Raw genomic sequence first — 21,028 nt, 5'->3', positions numbered from 1 at the left:
GTATATCTGTCACGGGAAGGGGTTTGATTTTGAGTTATAAACCTTTCTGGGGTGACATAGAGGACGTGTGCAAAAATTTTGTGTGGGTCTGTCAAGTGGTTTGGATTTCTATAGCGTCCAAACAAACATACAAACATTCACATTTATATAATATATATATATATATATATATATATATATATATATATATATATATATATATATATATATATATATATATATACTGTATATCAGGGTGCACAACCTTTTGAGCTACTAAAGGCCACATCATCAAACATATATCTAGTCGAGGGCCACTAGACTAGATTTTACATGAAATGATAAATAGTTTGTAGAATGTTTAAAGATAAAAAAACACAGTTGCTCACCTGTTTTGTTTTAATGAGATTTTTGACACTGAGATTCATGTACAAGTTTTTTTATGTTAGGATGGAAATTTGTGGTTGCCAGTCTTAAAACAGAGTGCAGATTTTGATCACTTAGCCTGCTACGAATATTTGACTTGGTCTGGTTGAGCAGACTAAATGTTTGTTCACATATGTAGGTAGAGCCAAATAAGCTTGCATAAATAGCAGCTTTGTTTCTCAAATAAGGAAACTGATCTTTGGCCAAGCAATTATAAAAGTTGAGCAAGTCCCCTTCATTATACTTGGTACGAAGGCTGTCATTATTCTGAAGATCAATCAGTTCGATTTGTGCTTCGAATTCTACTTCATCAGGAGATACAGAAAAGGGTTGCTGAACAACTTCAAATCATTGACTTCTTTCTTTAGGTCCTCAAATCGGCTCTCAAAGGCCTCCAAAAGTTTTCCTAATTTTGCTGCATAATATTCATGTCTATTGCATACTTTGTGTTTCTCACACATAAGTTTGTAATTTGGGAAGTGTCCTAACTCTCCTTTAACTATCTGTAACTGAAACAATTTTAGTTTTTGTTCGAAAGCTGTCACATAATTGGCTAGCTGAGAAATAAGTTGGTTATTCCCCTGAAGTTTATGATTCAAGTTATTTAAATGACTTGTGAGATCTACAAGAAATGACAAATCACAAAGCCAGTCAGCATTTGTAAGTTCTGGTACCATCTTATTCTTTTCATTAAGAAATATCTCAATTTCATCCAGAAGACTGATAAATCTTTTCAGCGTATTTCCCCTGCTTAACCACCTTACTTGAGTGAAAAACACTAAATCGCCATATTCTGCTTCAATTTCATCAAGAAATTGCTTGAATTGCCGGTGATGCAAAGCTGAGCGTGACTTGATAAAATTGACTGTAGAAACTACAACTTTCATTACATGATCAAAGTCCAGTTCTTTTCCACACAAATTTTGTTGATGTATTATGCAATGAAATTGTTTCAGTTCATATTTTCGCTCTCCAAGGTGTTTAATCAATAGCTGCACCAATCCATTCTGCTTGCCTATCATTGCAGGAGCCCCATCAGTTGATATTCCTACTAACTTGTCCAAATCTAACTCAATTACTGAAATTTGTTCTAAAAGTCCATTAAGTAAATCACTACCAGTTGTCTGCCCCTTCAATGAACTGAGCCCTACGAGTTCCTCATGAATAGAAAAGTCCTCTGTCACACCACGTACAAATACAAGTAGCTGAGCCGTAGATGTAACATCAGTAGATTCATCAGTGGCTAGGGAGAAGTACACAAATTGTTTACTTTTCTCCTTCAACTGGTCTACTATATCACCCGACAAATCAACAATACGACGTTGCACTGTCATACGATTCAAACTGATATTCTCAAACTTTTTCAAAACATCTGGAGAAAGTTTTTGAGCAGCAAGTAGAATACACTTTTTAATGAAATCCCCCTCTGAAAATGCCTTGGAATGTTTAGCAATCAGGTTTGCAATTTCATAACTCACTTCTGTTACGTCCTGTGCCTCTTTATTTTTCTGAATAAACATATTTTTCTGCACATGAAAACCTTGCATTAGTGATTTAATTTTCTGCTTTCTTAGTTCACCAACAAATTTTTCATAAGGCTTGTGCTTTGTCAGATAATGCCTTTGCAAATTGTATTCCTTACAAACGGCCACACTATTCTGGCATATCAAGCAAATGATTTTTTTTTCACTGTTTTCCACAAAGAAATATTTATCTGTCCATATTTCTTGAAATTTTCTATGTTCATCTTCAAGTGATATATTGTGTTTTCTATGATAACTTCGAGGGCCGCCATGTGCTTCACTGGGGGCCGCCGGTTGTGCACCATTGCTGTATATATATATATATATATATATATATATATATATATATATATATATATATATATATATATATATATTTGTCATTTACACTAACAGATATTGGCTCCAAGAAGAACACAACTCATCAGCAGCAAGAGCCCACTACACTCATTGCCATACAAGACTGCCCTATTAAGGCACTTTCCTTCTGGCATCCCCTCCATTCCATCTTTATGACAGTCTAAATCTTCCTCCCCTCCTCCTTCCAAATACTTCTGAATATCCATTCTCTACTCATGACCAAGCCATCTGGAAACTCTGTGACTCACTTTTTCACTTTGCCATAACCTTTTTACCACTTCTGCACATTCCATAAATCTCACTATTTCTGCAGTTCTTCTCTAATTTTTTTTTTTTTTTTTTTTTTTTTGCAGTTAACAGCCACACTTCATTTCCAGAAAAGAAAGAATGCTCAACTATTCCCTCACACGCCCTGACCTTCGCATCCTTTTGAAATTCCAAGGGTCTTCCCGAAATCTTGACATGCCCTAGTAAAGTAACTCACGTTTTCTCTCATACTATAGGTATCAATTATATTTACAAGTTGATTTATAACACTATCTTACTGGTTTCCTTTTACACTTACAACCTCCTCACCCTGCTCAAGTCTATCACCAATTTTCTCCTGTTATAATCATCTCAAGCTCTTTCACTAGTTTCCGCAGTTTTTGTTCTCTATTCCCAGTCAACATAGTACCACCGACAAACATCAGCCATTTCTCACTACATTTACAGCTCATTCTCTTATCCCACAACTTTGTACCTATATATACATTTTTGTTTCTCTCACTGTTTCTCGAATCATTTCATTCCTGAAAATGTTTAACGGCCAAGAGAGGCATCATGCATCTTTGCCAAAAGACCACTTTTGCACCAAATAAGTCACTCTCTCTCTCTTTTATGTATTATGTATTATAGGTCCAAATATAAAACATCCTGATTTCTCTCTTACTTTTGAATTGCTCACTTAACTGTTTCATAAGAAACTCCTGATATAAGTACTGTCCTGTTTTGCCTGCACACACACTACTGTTCTGTCAGCTATGCAGTCATCTCTTTTATTTATTCAACCAAAATCTTAGAATTTTTCTGTCATACTTGTAATTTTTACAGTTATCTCTACAACCTACACCTTTATACAGCGGGACAATAACTCTTCACCTCCTCCACAGAAAAATTGTTCTCATTCTATATAGGCCTACTTAAAAACCTTGGTCAGCCACTTGGTCACACAACACCAACCTTCAGCACTTTTCCTGTATAATCCCATCAACGCCAGGTGTCTTTCTGTTCTCTCAGTTTCTTCATTGCCCACCATTTCCATCCGCATTCAACAGCTACAGCCACAAGAATTCCGAAACTTTAGCAACCCCCTTCCCTCCCTTGTCGTTCAGCGCTCTCCATTCTATCCTCGGCATTAAATAGATCTTCATAACAATCACTCTTTCAGCCCAGGACTGAATTCACTTCAGATACCACCTCTCATTCAGATCTTTTGTTCCGTGATCTGTTTGTTTATTATTTTTCTTCTCTGCATTGACTTTCATACATAGCAGCTTCTTTTGATTCCGAAAGTTCTTGCTCATCTTCTCTCATTTTTCTATTACTTGTATTCTTTTCTCTCTCATCATTTTCTTGACTACCATATCCACCAAACTTTTTGTACATGATCTCTTCTTCTTACGCGCAACTGCACCTTGAATGACCTCTTTTTTCCTTGCACACATATAGACACATGCTCTCGCATATATATATATATATATATATATATATATATATATATATATATATATATATATATATATATATATATATATATATATATATATATATATATATATACATATATATATATATATATATATATATATATATATATATATATATATATATATATATATATATATATATATATATATATATATATATATATATATATATATATATATATATATATATATATATATATATATATATATATATATATATATATATATATATATATATATATATATATATATATATATATATATATATATATATATATATATATATATATATATATATGGTTTGTATGTGCAAGAATGTTGTACCTCTGCGTTTGATTTCTCCTGGAATCATCACTACAGCTTAACAGCAAAGTATCCATATACATATACTGTATGTACTGCTGTGGTTGCAAATGGTTGTGCGCTCCCTGAAGCATTTGCTTATGTAACAGCCTTTTGTAAGATACTAATTTTATGATATCCATGCCAATATCAGCAATACTCTTTCATGTAAATATCTCTGAATACATTTTTAACTTTCAAGTAGAGTTTTTCATAATTAACCTAATTTCTTCACTTAGGTTTTACATTTTTCTCAGTTATCATTAATATCAGACTTATTTCTCTGAAACTTTTGGAATTTAGAAACTGATTATAATATTTGTGTTTCTGTAAAGTAAAATAAAGTCTTTAGAAGTGAAGCAGTGACTTACATCCTATCGTACACCGTACACTGCATTTACAGTTTTTTGAGTGAAGCTTGTCGATTAGTTTTTGCTTTGATCATCGTGATGCAAGCACTTGTTATATAAAGGTTTATTTCAGACCCTCTGAAAACAAAGCCAGCATGAAAAAGCCGAAATTCTCCTTATTGTATAAATCACCGTCGTATGCAAACACAGATATGCACTACGAATGAAATCTGCCTGCCATAGACATCCAATGGATCATCTATTTGCTAAGAACCACAGAGAGAGTACTTACGATCACCCTGATGCCTTTGACCTCGAAAGACTTCTTGGGTTCGGCGTTCTTTGGGATGTACTGGTAGAACTGGTCATTGTCCCTCCACCATTTGATCGAGTAGAGGGAATTGGGGTCTGTCCATGGAAAGGTGCATTCCAGCTCGACGTCCTGCCCAATGAAGGCCACGCGGGGCACTTTGACCTTCAGGGTATCTTTAGTCACGGCTGGAATGAAAAACCAGAAAGGGTCAGTCTAGTCTTCAAAGGTCCAGTATGGAAAGGTGGGATGCTGGGTATTGTGACAGAAGTCAGTTGACTATTAATACATTGCTGTCTATAAACCCACGTCTTCTGATCAACTAAAGTAGAAATATTAATATATATATATATATATATATATATATATATATATATATATATATATATATATATATATATATATATATATATACATACATACAGTATATATATGTGTGTGTGAGCGTGTTTTAAAACATTGTTAAATGTACATCGAATGAGTGTGTTGATAATAAATTTATTACCCTCCAGAAGATGTGTGGTCCGATAAAGATCAGGAAATTACATAATAAAATAATTGATATATTTGAGAACTTCGCAACATTTAAATGCCAGATATTCAAACTGCTGATGAATTATGTCTCACTGGCGCTCTTAATGTCATTGTTTTATTTATTAAAAAAGAGCATCTGCGGTCTGAAGGTTTTATTTCCACACATATGAGGGATTTATGAATACCTTACTTCACTTGCCGATATATATATATATATATATATATATATATATATATATATATATATATATATATATATATATATATATATATATATATATATAAATAATATATATTATGTATATGTAATATATATATATATATATATATATATATATATATATATATATATATATATATACATATATATTCATATACATATATATATATATATATATATATATATATATATATATATATATATATTACTCTATAATGAATTGGATATTAAACGGTATTTGTGACTTAATGTTTGCGAAATATATGAATTTGTATAAATAAATATAATATTAAATGTAATAGTTAATATATAAAAAGCATTTAATATAATTATTGTCATTATTTTACTTTTTATCTTTTTAATTTTATTAGTCTTTTCTGTTACTTGATTATTCTTGCTTTTAACAAAGACGTGATGAGAAAAAAATGCAGAGAGGGAGAGAAAGAGACAGACAAACCGACTAACTGTCATGCAGACAGCCAGAGAAGATAACAAGGCCATCTGAACCGAAAACATCTTCAAAGGATGAGTCTGTCAAAAACCTTTTGCAGGAGAATTCTCATGATTTTGCTCTCGGCATCAGCTGTATAATAAAACATCACTGAACATTGGGACAAAGGAAAAGTTTGGCTAATGAAACCTGATTCCCTTATATAAACTTTCTTTTCGCTTGATGCAAGATGAAATGATATCATGAACACAATCGGGGCGAATGAAAGTTTTTGCCAGTGTTTTTAAGGTCGGCGCTCGAAGGTCACTCAGGTATTAAAAGAAAATATTTTAGACTTGGGAACACCGAAAATGAAAGAGAAAAAATGCTGAGAATGAGAAAGGGAGAGGAATGCAGAGAGAGAGAGAGAGAGAGAGAGAGAGAGAGAGAGAGAGAGAGAGAGAGAGAGAGAGAATCCATTAATGATCAAGTTAAACTCCTTAGCAGAGATCATAGAATATAACATACATATATTGTGTCCGCTGGTTCTTGATAAGAGGGTTCGAACTTATCTATAAGACCCTCAGAGTTGCAAACAAAACACATCCACAAAAGTAAACAAATAGACCAGATACTCTGTAGGCAGCTGAGGATTTACCTGACAATTATATAAAGAAACTTGCATATTTTCAGAAACATCACTTAAAACATTCACAAGAATATGCCATACTTTTCCAAAATGCTACGTAAAAATTTTTTTCCGAGCACCTTTCCAAAAATGGGAAAATCATCTTGTTACCAGAGCTTAGATATTGTAGTAAGTTATTATGAATGGATTTAGTTCCCAAAAATTGATGATATCACCGCGACGAGAGGTTCAAGAATACTTGAAAACAAAAATAACACGCTTCTGCTTTATGTCAGATTTCGAATTTATCAACAATATTTCGTCGGATTACCCATAACTGGGTAATGATTCTAGTCACTAAATGCTCGAATTTGTTTATGAATGAGAGCGTTTAAGTAGAGCAAGGTAGAGTTTAAGAAGTTGGACAGCTATGAGGAAAGGGAACAAAGGTAAACAGCAGAGAACTGTGGAGCAAGAACCAGCAGGAACAAGGCAAAGAACTTTTGGGCACTGCGCAGCCCCACAGCGCATCGCTTACGCAGTAATGCACTTTTTTCATCCATGGGTCTGTTTTCTAGAAACATGACACCTTAAGACGAAACATAGTCGTGATACTTACAAATATAAACGAAATAATGAATTTGGAATTTGTCAAAGTATAAAGTATAGATGGCATGCGTTTTTTCGCCAGAGTGCGACTGAGTGTTTTAGCTGTTCGAAATTCAATTACAACACTGAAATAGAACGAGTTCCAGGAAAGTGACCTAAATTGAGAGGGTAAATGTTTTCAGGTAGAGTTTCGCTAATTCCGTCTCCTCAAGTCTATCTTTATACCATTCGTTTTGTCGTTTTTTTCTAATGTAACCGTTTAATTGCCATAGGTTTGGACCTCTTATAGACAAGTATTATTTACTGTTTGTTATATATCCTAACAATGGATTTTAGCTTAAATCTTAATTATATACTGTTAAGCTTTACTGACATTTGAACGTGCGTATGAAACTTGATTTGTTGTACTTAATGTTTCAGAAGACTATACGAGGGACATTACATATTAATCTTAATAAAACGGCCAACATTTAGTAACAGGTTCCAGTACGCGACAAATAGAATGTTACGCAAAACGGATTAAGGAGTTTTGAAGCAACGAGAGAGAGATACGCTTTCTTGTTCTTCCGCAGAGCCATCCCTTTAAAGACAATGCGTCTGTTTTCTGCAAGCGTGGGTTCTGGATTACTTACTTTGTTCAAGTCGTCTTAATTTTTTCATGCATTTTCCTATTTTCAGTTTAACTGCGGAACTTTTTTTTTTTTTTTTTTTTACGTGTGCATTTTGTTATACATATCCCTGTTTAAAACTTTGGAATTGAGATTTATATATATATATATATATATATATATATATATATATATATATATATATATATATATATATATTTATATACTGCATATATATACATATACATATATATATATATATATATATATATATATATATAAAGATAAAATCTGCTAAGTAAAGGACCTAGTGTCGAAAGGCCTCGCAGCACTCCAGTGTTTCCGTTTCCTTCGTGGATTTTATCTTTATTTATATATTCATCACGTTCCATATTTTCGTGATTCAGTTATATATATATATATATATATATATATATATATATATATATATATATATATATATATATATATATATATATATATATATATATATATACATACTGTATATATATATATATATATATATATATATATATACATACTGTATATATATATATATATATATATATATATATATATATATATATATATATATATATATATATATATACATACTGTATATATATATATATATATATATATATATATACATACACACACACACAAAAATATATATATATATATATATATATATATATATATATATATATATATATATATATATATATATATATATATATATATATATATATATATATATATATATATATATATATATATATATATATTTATATATATATATATATATATATATATATATATACTGTATATATATATATATATATATATATATATATATATATATATATATATATATATATATATATATATATATATATATATATATATATATATATATATATATATATATATATATATATATATATATATATATATATATATACATACACACACACACACACACACACACACACACACACACACATATATATATATATATATATATATATATATATATATATATATATATATATATATATATATATATATAAAGACTTCAAAAATAGTATCGAATCTACTTTCCGTTCTGCGCTAAAAGAAGATTGTACAGTTGCTTTTGATGCCGCCTCCTAATGACACTATAAATTTGGGATCTTCCCGGAACTCGGCGGCGGAATTCCGTGCATTTGACGCCTAAGGGTCTCCGATCCTTTCAAGATCAACACTTGAGTGCCATAACGATGTACTTTTTTCTTTCCTCCGCTGACGGATTGGAGGACTTGACACGAGATGTCTATAGACATGTGTTCCACAAAACACTTCTAGAAGGAGAAAAAAGAGAAAGTGCCTATAGAATGTTAGCAGCTTACTTTGTAATTTGAAAGACCAGGTTGAAAACGTACGGGCGAAGTTATTGAATATCATATATGTTTATTATTTCTATTAATGGTTTATACTGAAAAATCATTTCAGCCCCTAATAACTAAGAAATGCAATGAATTACTTTATTGTCTAAGATTTTTGATGCGTTGCGTGGTACAGGTGATGTTAGCCTTGCTTAGAATTTTTTTTTATATGATTATCAGTAAATATTTGAAATTTTATCACCTAATTCTAATTACGATAAAATAGTTATGAAACAGAAATTTCATTCCAATCCTGAATATTATAAACGTAATAGATTTCAATCACAATGTCTGTTATTATCATTATTAACATTATATGACTTTTACAGCCAATCCTTTTTCATTAGTCTCCTTCAATATTTTAATATTTTAATTAAAATGACCTTCAGTAATGTGCAGTAACAATATCTGCAGCGTTAATGATGCGCTGATAACATACTTACCTTTATGTCACCTAAGCATAAAAAGTAATAAATATTAAAACTTAACATCTGTATAGAATAAAGTAAAAACATTATCTATAACGAATATAAAATCACTCAAAATTACCTACGGTACTGAAAACAACTTACAATTATCATAAAAGGAATCGCTCGTTAAGAGGTATCTGTATTCGACAAAAGTATTTATAATCTCGGACGCTTGGTGTTTTTCCTTTTTTTTTTTTTATTGTACTGTAGGATCGCACACGAACCCACACACCGTCCATCTTACCTGGCCAGCTAATCTCCTCGCAACGAGCATCTGCGCACGCATACGAGAAACACAGCAAATGTCACTTATCTCGATCACATTATTGTTATGTTAAATGTATCATTCTTAGCGCAAGCATTACAATGTCAGCATCCAGCTATATGTACCAAAACTTTATTCAGTTCCTCATTGGACGGGTTGGTATCGTTCTCGGCTAGCACTCTGCTGGGCCCGCGTTCAATTCTCCGACCGACCAATGAAGAAATAGAGAAATTTATTTCTGGTGATAGAAATTCATTTCTCGTTATAATGTGGTTCGGATTCCACAACAAGCTGTAGGTCCCGTTGCTAGGTAACCAGTTGGTTCTTAGCCACGAAAAACAAATCTAATCCTTCGGGCCAGCCCTAGGAGAGCTGTTAATCAACTCAGTGGTCTGGTTAAACTAAGGTATACTTAACTTTTATAACTTCATTCGTGTCTTGTATGTTGATTTATGTACATCCTTCCATCCTCCAACACAGTTGTTTGTACCTTGACCTCTGTTTTGTTCGCCTCTTGTCAGGCACTACATTTCCGCCCGCAAGATCTATTGACCTCTCTGTTTGTTGTTTGAATAAATCGGAAGTTCGTAGACGCAGCCTCTTCCTCACGCCTTCGCCATAGTATAAAGACCAATTTTCACGAATAATTATAATGGCAGCAGTTACAAAGGCAGGTAATTCAACTTTACTTTTATTTATTCACTTCCCACAAACAGTTTTAAAATCAAATAAACTGTTACAATAAGCAAACAACACCAACCATAAATTATCCAATTATTCAACACAAAATTTATACAAAACTTATATACTTAGCTATTCTTCTTTCTTTCTTGGTGAATAACATGAGCTATTATTTTACATCTTATGATGTTCTTATTATATCAACAGGGCTATTTAATATATATCACTGTTAAAAGACCTTTAGATTAATGATATATCAATATAGGCTCATATTATTAGACAGGACCGGCAGGGTTCGAGTTATTATCTATTCCGAAATTATTTTTTTACAAATAATGATTACCAGTTTGAAGGAACGCGAGGCTGTTTTTTGATAAACGTGGCTGCGGCTAATACTAAATTCTCTGGTCCCTACGAGTTGTATAATGTTGAATAATTCTTAACTAGTCAAAATGTCCGAGTCTTACACGCAAGCTTATTACTGCAAAAGATGCACCGTTTTCATCAATAATCAGGGCTGTAGTGGGTAAGATTAACCGAAATATATGGTCTTTCATTGTTAATTTTAATTCTGTTGGTTCTTACTTTCATGCTGAATACTTCATCATCTTCAGCGCCCCCAAATCACGTGACACAAAGGACCCCTGCGATTTTCCACCCCCTATGTCTTTCCTGTGCTTTGTCTTCCAATAATCTCCGCTCATCTCCAGCCTACCTTCTCATAGTTCTCATTCTAGTAAGTCTGGGTCTTCTAACACTTCTGGTACTTAGAGAAGACTAGCTGACACCATCACAAACTATTCTTCCAAGGGCTGTGAAGAGGACATGTCCAAGCCATCTTCATTTCCCACTCAAATGCTTAATTATTGGGAAATGAGAAGCTGCTCAAACGAAAGTGAAGTTTAACACCACTCGCCAACTTGGATCATATTCATAAAAAATTATGATCAGAATATGATCCATATGCATAACGTTATTGCTCATATGTATTTTGCCAAAACATCGATACTATTTCAGGTTAATGAAGTGTGTCATCAGTCAAAAAATTTGATTCGATGAATTCTCTTAGCACTGAATTTGGAATTTTATATGCATTACCTGATCAAAGGGTTTCTTTATCTTATTTATATCCTTTAGGGTAAAAATTTTTATCATTAACTTAAACATAAACTCCCTTTCAAAAAGAACTAGTACGTGACCGTTACTTCTTGAGCTAAACGGCAAAAAAACTGTTTTTATACTTCGCTGATGAATGTTTTTCTGAGATTACGTGGGTGTACGATAATAATAATAATAATGATAATAATAATAATAATAATAATAATAATAATAATAATAATAATAATAATAATAATAATATAATAATAATAATAATAAGCAGGCAATCTCCCCAAGCTGTAAGGATGAAATATTGGCCTGCAAATTGCAGATCATATCCATAAAGATGTGTATCTTATCACTAAACCACCGGATATGAATATCGGTCAATTGCTTGCAACCATTCCTGCGCAAGAAAAACAATTGATAAGACGAATTGAGCGTTTACTATATAAAATAAATGCTGTTGAAACTGCCATTTGGTTTAACAAAACCTGTATTAAAGGTGTTTTTCCTAATTTTATAATAATAATAATAATAATAATAATAATAATAATAATAATAATAATAATAATAATAATAATAACAAGAATGGTCTTCCCTTCCTTAAATACACTGTCGTTATTAGCAAAAGAAACAAAGCGTCAATCACAGTAGTTAATGGCATTAACAAGAGCGATAACAATTACGATCGCAGGAGGGATCTTTCCGAGCAAGAGCGCAACAGGAAAAACAAATGAAAGCTAAGGGCGAGTCTAATTACTCGCCTTTTTCCTCTCCTTGGGAGATGTTCGTATCCCTTTCCCCTTTTAATTCGTCATTTTTTTCCTTCCCTTTTCTTCTGCTTCGTCGTCTCTCGATGGTACAATTATCGGGGGAAAAAGGAGTGACTTAATGATGTGGTATTAGGGCCTGGCGATGAGATTCCAGAGATTACGAAATCTTATACGGATTTTTTTTTTTTTTACTTAGTCATTTAGGGGGTTTATACAATTTCTGGTTGTCTGTCTCATGCGTGGGCATGCTTCGCTATTTCATCTATGTGCTTATCTTTCAGTAGTGAGAATTCATGCCAGCAATATATCATTAACAAAATAGAACATTTTTGCTATATAATAATTGGAAATACTGCAATGAACAACTCAATGAACAGTCAGCAGGTGATGGCTACATAAATATTTCACGGATAGTTCTTGAAAATGCAGCAATAAAAGATGATTTATGTTTATATAAAAATGATTCCTCTACCCTGGTTATGTTAGAGAAAATAGTAAACATGTAAAAAATGCGCCGAAGTTTCTTCAGCGCAATAGAATTTTCTGTACAGTGTATAATCAAGGTCACCGAAAACAGATCTATCTTTCGGTGATCTCGGTATAATGCTGTATGACCCGCGGTCCATGAATCTTTAACCACGGCCCGGCGGTGGCATGTCCTATATCGTTGCTAGATGCAGGTTTATGGCTAACTTTAATCTTAAATAAACTAAAAACTACTGACGCTAGAGGGCTTCAATTTGGTACGTTTAATGAATGGAGGGTGGACGATCAACGTACCAATTTGTAGACCTCTAACCTCAGTAGTTTTTAAGATCTGAGGGCTGACGGACAGACAGAGCCGTAGCAATAGTTTTCTTTTACAGAAAACTAAAACTGTTTGAGACTCGGTTTTCGTTTTTTTTTTTTTTTTTTAATTCTTAACATTAACTGTCATTTGTCATTCAGAACAATGTTAAACTGGCTGTGTTTCATCCAGTCCAACTTTAAGCTAAGCCTTTGTTTCATCACAATTGTATTTCTTAAAATTATACAGCTGAATTATCACAGTTAACGTGTGATCACCTTTCCCTAACGTTGTGGTATAGTTATTGTGATAAACTTTGCCAGGTCATCAATTCGTATTAGAATAAGAGCATTAGAAGTCGGCTTACTTTCAAATAACATATTTGAAATAATACGCATGAAATTCTAACACGATCTCGTTAATAAATTTCAAGTTCATAAGTCCATGAAGTTAATTCCGCAATTATAAAAGTCTGATGAGCTTATGTCGTAGTTGCTTGAGAATTCTACATCAGAAATGGTCATTAACGCATTAGGATAATATACATACATATATATATATATATATATATATATATATATATATATATATATATATATATATATATAGTATGTTTGCACATATATGTCTATATTTATACATATGTATATGTATAAATATATACATATATATGCAAACATACTCTGTATATATCCATTTGAAGTCAAGTCTGATGTGATTCAGGGTGGTATTCGGTCTCCTCTGTTATCTGTATTGGTCGTGGATTACGTTATGAGAAGGGTTAAAAGAGAAACGGATGCAGGTATCCTCTGGGGAGAAAATGTGAAGCTTCTTGACTTGGATTATACTGATGGTATGGTTTTGATCTGCGAGGTACCAGAAAAGATGCAGTGTGTGCTGGATTGTCTGGTTATTAATTGTGGAAAAGCTGAAATCATGAATATGAATATTGAAGATGCACAGGACTGTCTAATTGATGGTTTGGTTGTAAAGCAAGTGGATAAGTTTAAATAATTGGGTACTTGTTTAGATAAGGATGGTTCTCTGAGCACAGAATTTATGGGAAGATTAAAAAAGGCTCATCAGGCAATGGGAATGCTTAAAAATATTTGGAATAATAGCAGTTTTTCTGTGCACACAAAAATCAAAATTTATATGGTACTGATTAAGAGTATTTCGATTTAAGGGCATGAGTCACGGTACAATACAGTGACTTTGGATAATAAACTCTTAGCATTTGAAAATAAAGCGCTCAGAAGAATATTAGGAATTAATTGGTGGGATAGGATATCAAATACTCGTAACAGAATGAGAGAAGTAACAGGGGTGCAGCCGGTCGATGAGTATGTTAGATTCTCATGCTGGAAGTGGCTAGGCCATGTGTATAGAAGACAGAGAATAATATGAGACACACCAGGGTGGGTTGCCCTTGGTGGAAGAGGTAGAGGTAGGCCAAAGGAGACGTGGTTAAGGACAATGAGGTGGGAAGCAGGAGAAGTGTGTTGGAGAGATCTTGAGGAGTTAGCCCAGGACAGAATGTGGTGGTGTGAGTTCATCGAAGCCCTATGCATCCCCGTGGGTGCCACAGGAAATCATTGGTGTATATATATATATATATATATATATATACATATATATATATATATATATATATATATATATATATATATATATATATATATATATATGTATGATACACAGACAGAGGAATAGATGAATAGACAGATAGACAGTTAGATAGGTGTTGGGGACTCCTTGTCGAGCCATAATAGGGCTTATTACATCCTGTGGCTGTTTCTCTTGAAGGGAGGAAGGAAACACTATGTATAAACTAGTAGGTTCATTTGAGTGTTTATATACAAGTGGACGGAGAGACATCTTTCACAGGTGAAGACTAGATGATACACTGAATTCATGCAATGGCCAGAGGCGGGAAAAATACAATGTTACCATGTCATCGGGGCATTGCCACATTCATAATGAAACATAAAAATGAAATATAAAGTACACTGGAGGTGCATTTATTATACATGAGACATCAGTAATATTCATAGCAGGTATATAAAGGGTACATGATAATGTATTGAATACAGGCATAGTAAAATAGTAGTTAATGTACAGTCTCACATTTCATTTATCTACACCTCCCTCGCCCCTCACACTCATAGTTCCATCTTGGGTGGGCTCTTTTTCATTAAGCCTCTGAGATCTGTGTGGGACCACTGGAAGATTAAATGCTAAGGACTTTTCCATGTCCGTGCAAGGGGCCACTGGGATATGGGGAAGAAGATCATCACCAGGGGGTGGCACTGGACATAGAAAGCGGCGATTATGCCACTGAACACGGCCACTGGGGAGATGCACTTCGTAGTCCCTTGATCTGCTACGGCTCATAACGACACCAACCTTGTCCTAGTGGTGGGAAGTCAGATCCTGGATTCTTACTGTTTGACCAATGTTCAACCTGGGAAGCGGGCGGGCATGCTGATCATACTGTAACTTCACTTGTTCAGCTTGGGCAGCTGCAAGTGGTCACAGTCTGCTGACTTGGCCTGCCATTCCTTTGAGAAAGACTGTGGATGAGCAGGTACACAGGTACGGAGTGGATGGCCATACAAGATTTGTGCTGGAGAGTGGCCTGTAATGTTGGGGGTGTTACTCAGTTCCAAGAGGCCCCAATCAAACTCCTCACAGTCTATATTGCCAGAAGGTGCTGTCTTGAGGATCAGGTGCTTGACAGATTTTACAGCAGCTTCGGCATGGCTGTTGGACTGCAGGTAATGTGGTGAAGACATCACATGGTGAACACCCCAACATTTTAAGAAATCCTGGAAATTTTGGCTGGTGAATTGCAGTCCACCATCAATCCTAAGGCAGATAGGGACACCAACCTCCCTGAAGTAACGACAAAAGATCCTTACGGTGTTGGAGGCAGTGGTGTCATCTTTACACGGGACAACAGCAGGCCACCCAGAGAGTCAGTTAGTGACGATGAGGAAGGAGTTCCCAATGACGCTAAAAAAGTCAGCTGAGACCGATTCAAAGGGCCTCATAGGGTGGTCATCGTTCAAAAGGGGTTCCTGCTAAAGACTAGGCTGCAACACCTGACAAGACTCACAGGTTCTGATGGTAATAGTGATGTCGGAGTCGATGCCTGGTCAAAAAACAGTCTGTCTAGCGCTCCGCTTCGTGGCTTTCACACCTTGGTGATTGTCATGTAGACAGGCAAGAGTGTGATGGCAAATGGAGGAAGGAACCACAATTCTTGCTCCGTAAAGAACAAGGTCATCATCAATTGAAAGGTTGTCCCTCAATTTCTAGAATGGTAATGAGTTGTGAAGGTTGCAACTGTTTGAGGGGAATCCTGAAGTCACACAGTTTAGAAGATGAGTGTATTATGGGTCTGCTCTTGCTGCGGCTTGGAGTTCCTGGAGACTCCTGTCAGCATCCTGGGGTGGAGAGTCTTCCTCGGAGGCGATGGCATTGACAGTCACAATACTCCTTAGGTGTGTTGCAGTATCAGCACAAGTGATCTCATCCTCTGGAATGGGATGGCTGACTGGGGTTCATGATAAAGCATCAGGAATGCAGAGCTGCATGTCAGCTGGCCACACTGCTGTGTAGAGATATGGTGCAATCTTTTCCTTTAGACGTTGAAGACAGGGATTCTCGACTGCATCGAGCGAATAGTGGTTAAGAATTGGGATGAGTGGTCAGTGATCTGTCATGAGGGTAAAATGCTTGAGGCCTGTGAGGTATAACCAACACTTAGACATAGCCCAGACCACAGCTAACATGTACAGTCCAATGGTGGCATAGCGAGACTCAGCATCTGTGAGGAAGCTTGAGCCGCACTGAACTAGACAAAATCTGCCATTACTGTAGTCTTGTAGGAGGGCATATCCAATCCCACAGACTTGACGATATGCCTCATTGTGGTCTGAGGTCCAAAGAAATGCTCTCTTAGGGCTCATCAGAGGGCGTAGAGGTTGAGCTGCAGTGGCAATATCTGGGGAGAACTCAGCTAAATGATTCATCAACCCCATGAACGATCGAAGGTCAGTCAAGTTAGTCGGAGTGGGAAAGTCATCGATTGCACTGACCTTACCAGGATCAGCTGATATGCCCCCTCCTGAGAGCTGGTATCCACAGAATGACGTGCAGGGTGCAGCGACTACAAACTTGTCCCTGTTAAGAGTAATCTTGAACTTGCGACATCTGGTAAGCATCTCCTGGATTCACTGAAGATGGGTGAAGTAATCTTCATCAGAAAGAAGTGTGTCGCCCACCACCTTAATGCAATTCTGCATACCTTGAAGGGCCATGTCACCGCGGAAGCAGAAGGCATCACCTGTAGCTGCAAAACACATTGGTCCTCTACAGTGTTTAAATCGGCCATACAGTGTGATGAATGTTGTCAAGTATTGATCTTCTTCGGCAAGTTCCATCTGCCAATATCCACATAAGACATCTGCCATGGTAAAATACCTTGCCTTTGAATCAACACTGCAGATGGCAGTGAATGGAGTTGGAGAAGGGTGTGTTGGTCAGGAGACTTGATTGTTAAGCTTGGTGGGGTTAGCAGTGACGCACACACCTGAGGCTTTATCTACCACGATGAGGGGGTGGCACCATCCTGAAGGTTCCTCACCAGCAGGCTTGATGATCCCTTGGGCCACCATGGAGTCGAGTTCTTCCTTGACTTGGCTTCGGAAGTTAAGTTAAGTGTATCTTAGTTTAACCAGACCACTGAGCTGATTAACAGCTCTCCTAGGGCTGGCCCGAAGGATTAGATTTATTTTTACGTGGCTAAGAACCAATTGGTTACCTAGCAACGGGACCTACAGCTTACTGTGGAATCCGAATCACTTTATAGCGAGAAATGAATTTCTATCACCAGAAACAAATTCCTCTTGTTCTTCACTGGCCGGTCGGAGATTTGAACTCACGACCAACAGAGTGGTAGTTGAGAACGGAACCCGCTCACCCAGCGAGGAACTTGGCTTTGGAAGGCGAAGGGGATCTGACATGGTGTGTGGACAGCAAAGGGCACTGCACCTTCCTTAAGGTGAATCCTCATAGGGGGACCTGTCATTGGCTGGAGCGGTGCTGTTTTGAGATCCTCTTTGGATACCAGCACATCCTTGAATTCTCATAGAAAGAATTTTCTGGCCTCAACAGGGGACGTGGTGGCAGGAAGGGGAAGTTCCTTGCACCTGTTCACATGTTTGACTTCAATAATTGGCTTGGGGAAGTCAGGTGGGATGATGGCTAGTTCTAGACAGTGGCTCTAGGACAATAGTGGCATTGGGACGCCATCGTGAACCTGTATCATGGCCAAACAGGATTGCTTGCCAAGAGTAAGAGTGGCCTGGAAGGTGCCCAGAGCAGGTTTCATAAGCGAGCCATCTGCAGTTAACATTATATTTTTAAAGAAAGGCTTCAGGCTGCTCTTAGGAATCTTCAAGAAATCAAGGTGCTGTGATCCAATGGCAGTGACTTCGGCACCTGTGTCAGGTAATATCTGTATCCTGGCTGTAGTATCGCCATGGAAAAGGGGGACACAGATGGGTTTGGGTAACCTGCCAGCAGCTCCGACACAATGACAGCTGGACTTCTTTGAGGCCTGAGAGTTACCTGATGGGCTACTGTGTGTCTTAACCTTCTTTAAATTGCAGTATTTATCATAATGCCCCACATGATAGCAAACTCGACACTGAACAGTATTAGCAGGGCATTTCAGTGCCCTGGCCCAATGACCTCAATGATTGCAGTTCTTGCAATTACTGTTGGCTGCTGGGCACTTTTCCGAAGAACTGTGTAAGTGCACAACTCTTGCAGGGAACAACAGATTTGGAAGCTGGAGCTGAAGCAGAAGTTTTCATGTGTCCTTTCTGTTTCTTGTAGGTGGAGATGGCACATAGTTGAGAGGGTGGGGAACGAATAGCAGAAGTTGCCTTCCTGGCAGCCTCATATGAGTGACAAGTGAAGCTGTGGCATTGAGGGAGATGAGTTTCTGCATTAACTCCTCATCCTTAATTCCCATGAGAATTACCATCTTGAGTTGAGTCTCCTCACATACTGAAGAATTCCCAGGGTAGATGTCCACTTCCTCGGAGACATGTTTGAGTCATACATAAAAATCTGAGAATGTTCTCCGACTGAAGGCTTCTCTTTGGCGAAGGGCTTTGTTTCGTAGGCTCTTCACATAAGCCTGTAGCACATCCAAGACCTCTTCTACAGTCTTATCTGTACCGGGAGGAATATCCAGGGTGTGTTCCAAGATCCTCTGCATCTCAAGAGTAAGACACATTCTGAGCTGAATGAGTTGCTTCCCTCTGGGAAGCTTGGATAAATCAACCATGACCGTGTAATCAACCCATCGACGTCTCCATTCACGAAATACTTGAAAACTCGAAGGGGAGGTGGGTTCTGGGTGATGGCTTTTTGGGGTGGGGCACTGAAGAACTTGTAGATTGTAGAAGGTGTAGTAGGCACTCACGAAGTAAGTGATATATTATCTGAAGAAGTCGCAGGAACCAGCCTCTGTAGCAATGCTGCGAAACGTGCATTTTCCTCCTGTCGACGTCTGTCATCATCCCTACATCGTAGTTCATCTTCCTGGTGTCTTCTGGCATCCTCTTGTAACCGAGTTTGCTCCAAATACTTAATTAAATGAAGAAAATCGGCTCCTGTAGCTGACGGGAGATGAGTAAAATGTGGGAAGAGAGGAGGTGGTTCCATATTTCCACTTTGTACTACTCCACTTGGAGTAAGTTGTCCTCCCACTTGGAATAAATTTTCCTACACTAGGAATAAATTGTCATCCACTTGTCCTTGTTGGGTATCTGCAGATTCCTCTTGAAATAACAGTCCATGGTGTATTATAACATGGAAAAGCTTCAATGCATAAAGAGGAAAGAACATTAAAAGAATAGTTCCTTCTTTAAAATAAAAGTTTTTGCATTATAAAAACTTCTTTATTCTGGCAGTGCGGTGTGTGTGCGGGGGTACCGGTATGGTTCCCTGGGGGTGAGGGAGGTAACGGTCTGTTGGTGACTGGTCAGTCGTGACTCGTGAGTCGTGACTCGTGATTCAAACTCAGTTACCCGATAAAGTCGGAAGTGACTGGATACCAATATGCCGGACTTATCATGCAAGTAACTTAAGTCTTTTTATTTCGTATGAGATACGGCACACAACACTGGGGAAAACACTTAAGGGAAACACTGTGTCACTGAAAGCACACACACACTACACTTGAAAAAGCACTGCACATTGAAACACATGTTATCACTGTAAAAGCCATGGCATCCAATATGTGATGGCGGCGCTGTCCGTTGTCTTCTTGCGTTAATTATAAACACTTGTGAATTCATATATCACTGCGCCATGTTGGGGACTCCTTGTCGAGCCATAATAGGGCTTATTACATCCCGTGGCTGTTTCTCTTGAAG

General features: G+C 36.2%; 1 protein-coding gene across 3 annotated transcripts in view; it reads right to left on the bottom strand.

Moving 5' to 3' along the window:
- The window catches only part of LOC136828689 (uncharacterized), a 486,022-nt gene that overhangs the window by 68,876 nt on the left and 396,118 nt on the right, over positions 1 to 21,028 (bottom strand). For all 3 annotated transcript variants that reach the window (XM_067086816.1, XM_067086814.1, XM_067086815.1), the window contains exon 3: positions 5,021 to 5,226. In XM_067086816.1, the coding sequence (XP_066942917.1) occupies positions 5,021 to 5,226 (206 nt within the window). The remainder of the gene's footprint in view (positions 1 to 5,020; positions 5,227 to 21,028) is intronic.

This window comes from Macrobrachium rosenbergii, chromosome 43, assembly GCF_040412425.1.
Source record: "Macrobrachium rosenbergii isolate ZJJX-2024 chromosome 43, ASM4041242v1, whole genome shotgun sequence".
NCBI lineage: Eukaryota > Metazoa > Arthropoda > Malacostraca > Decapoda > Palaemonidae > Macrobrachium > Macrobrachium rosenbergii.
Note: the sequence above shows the minus strand (reverse complement) of the source record. Positions and strands in the feature narration are given on the sequence as shown.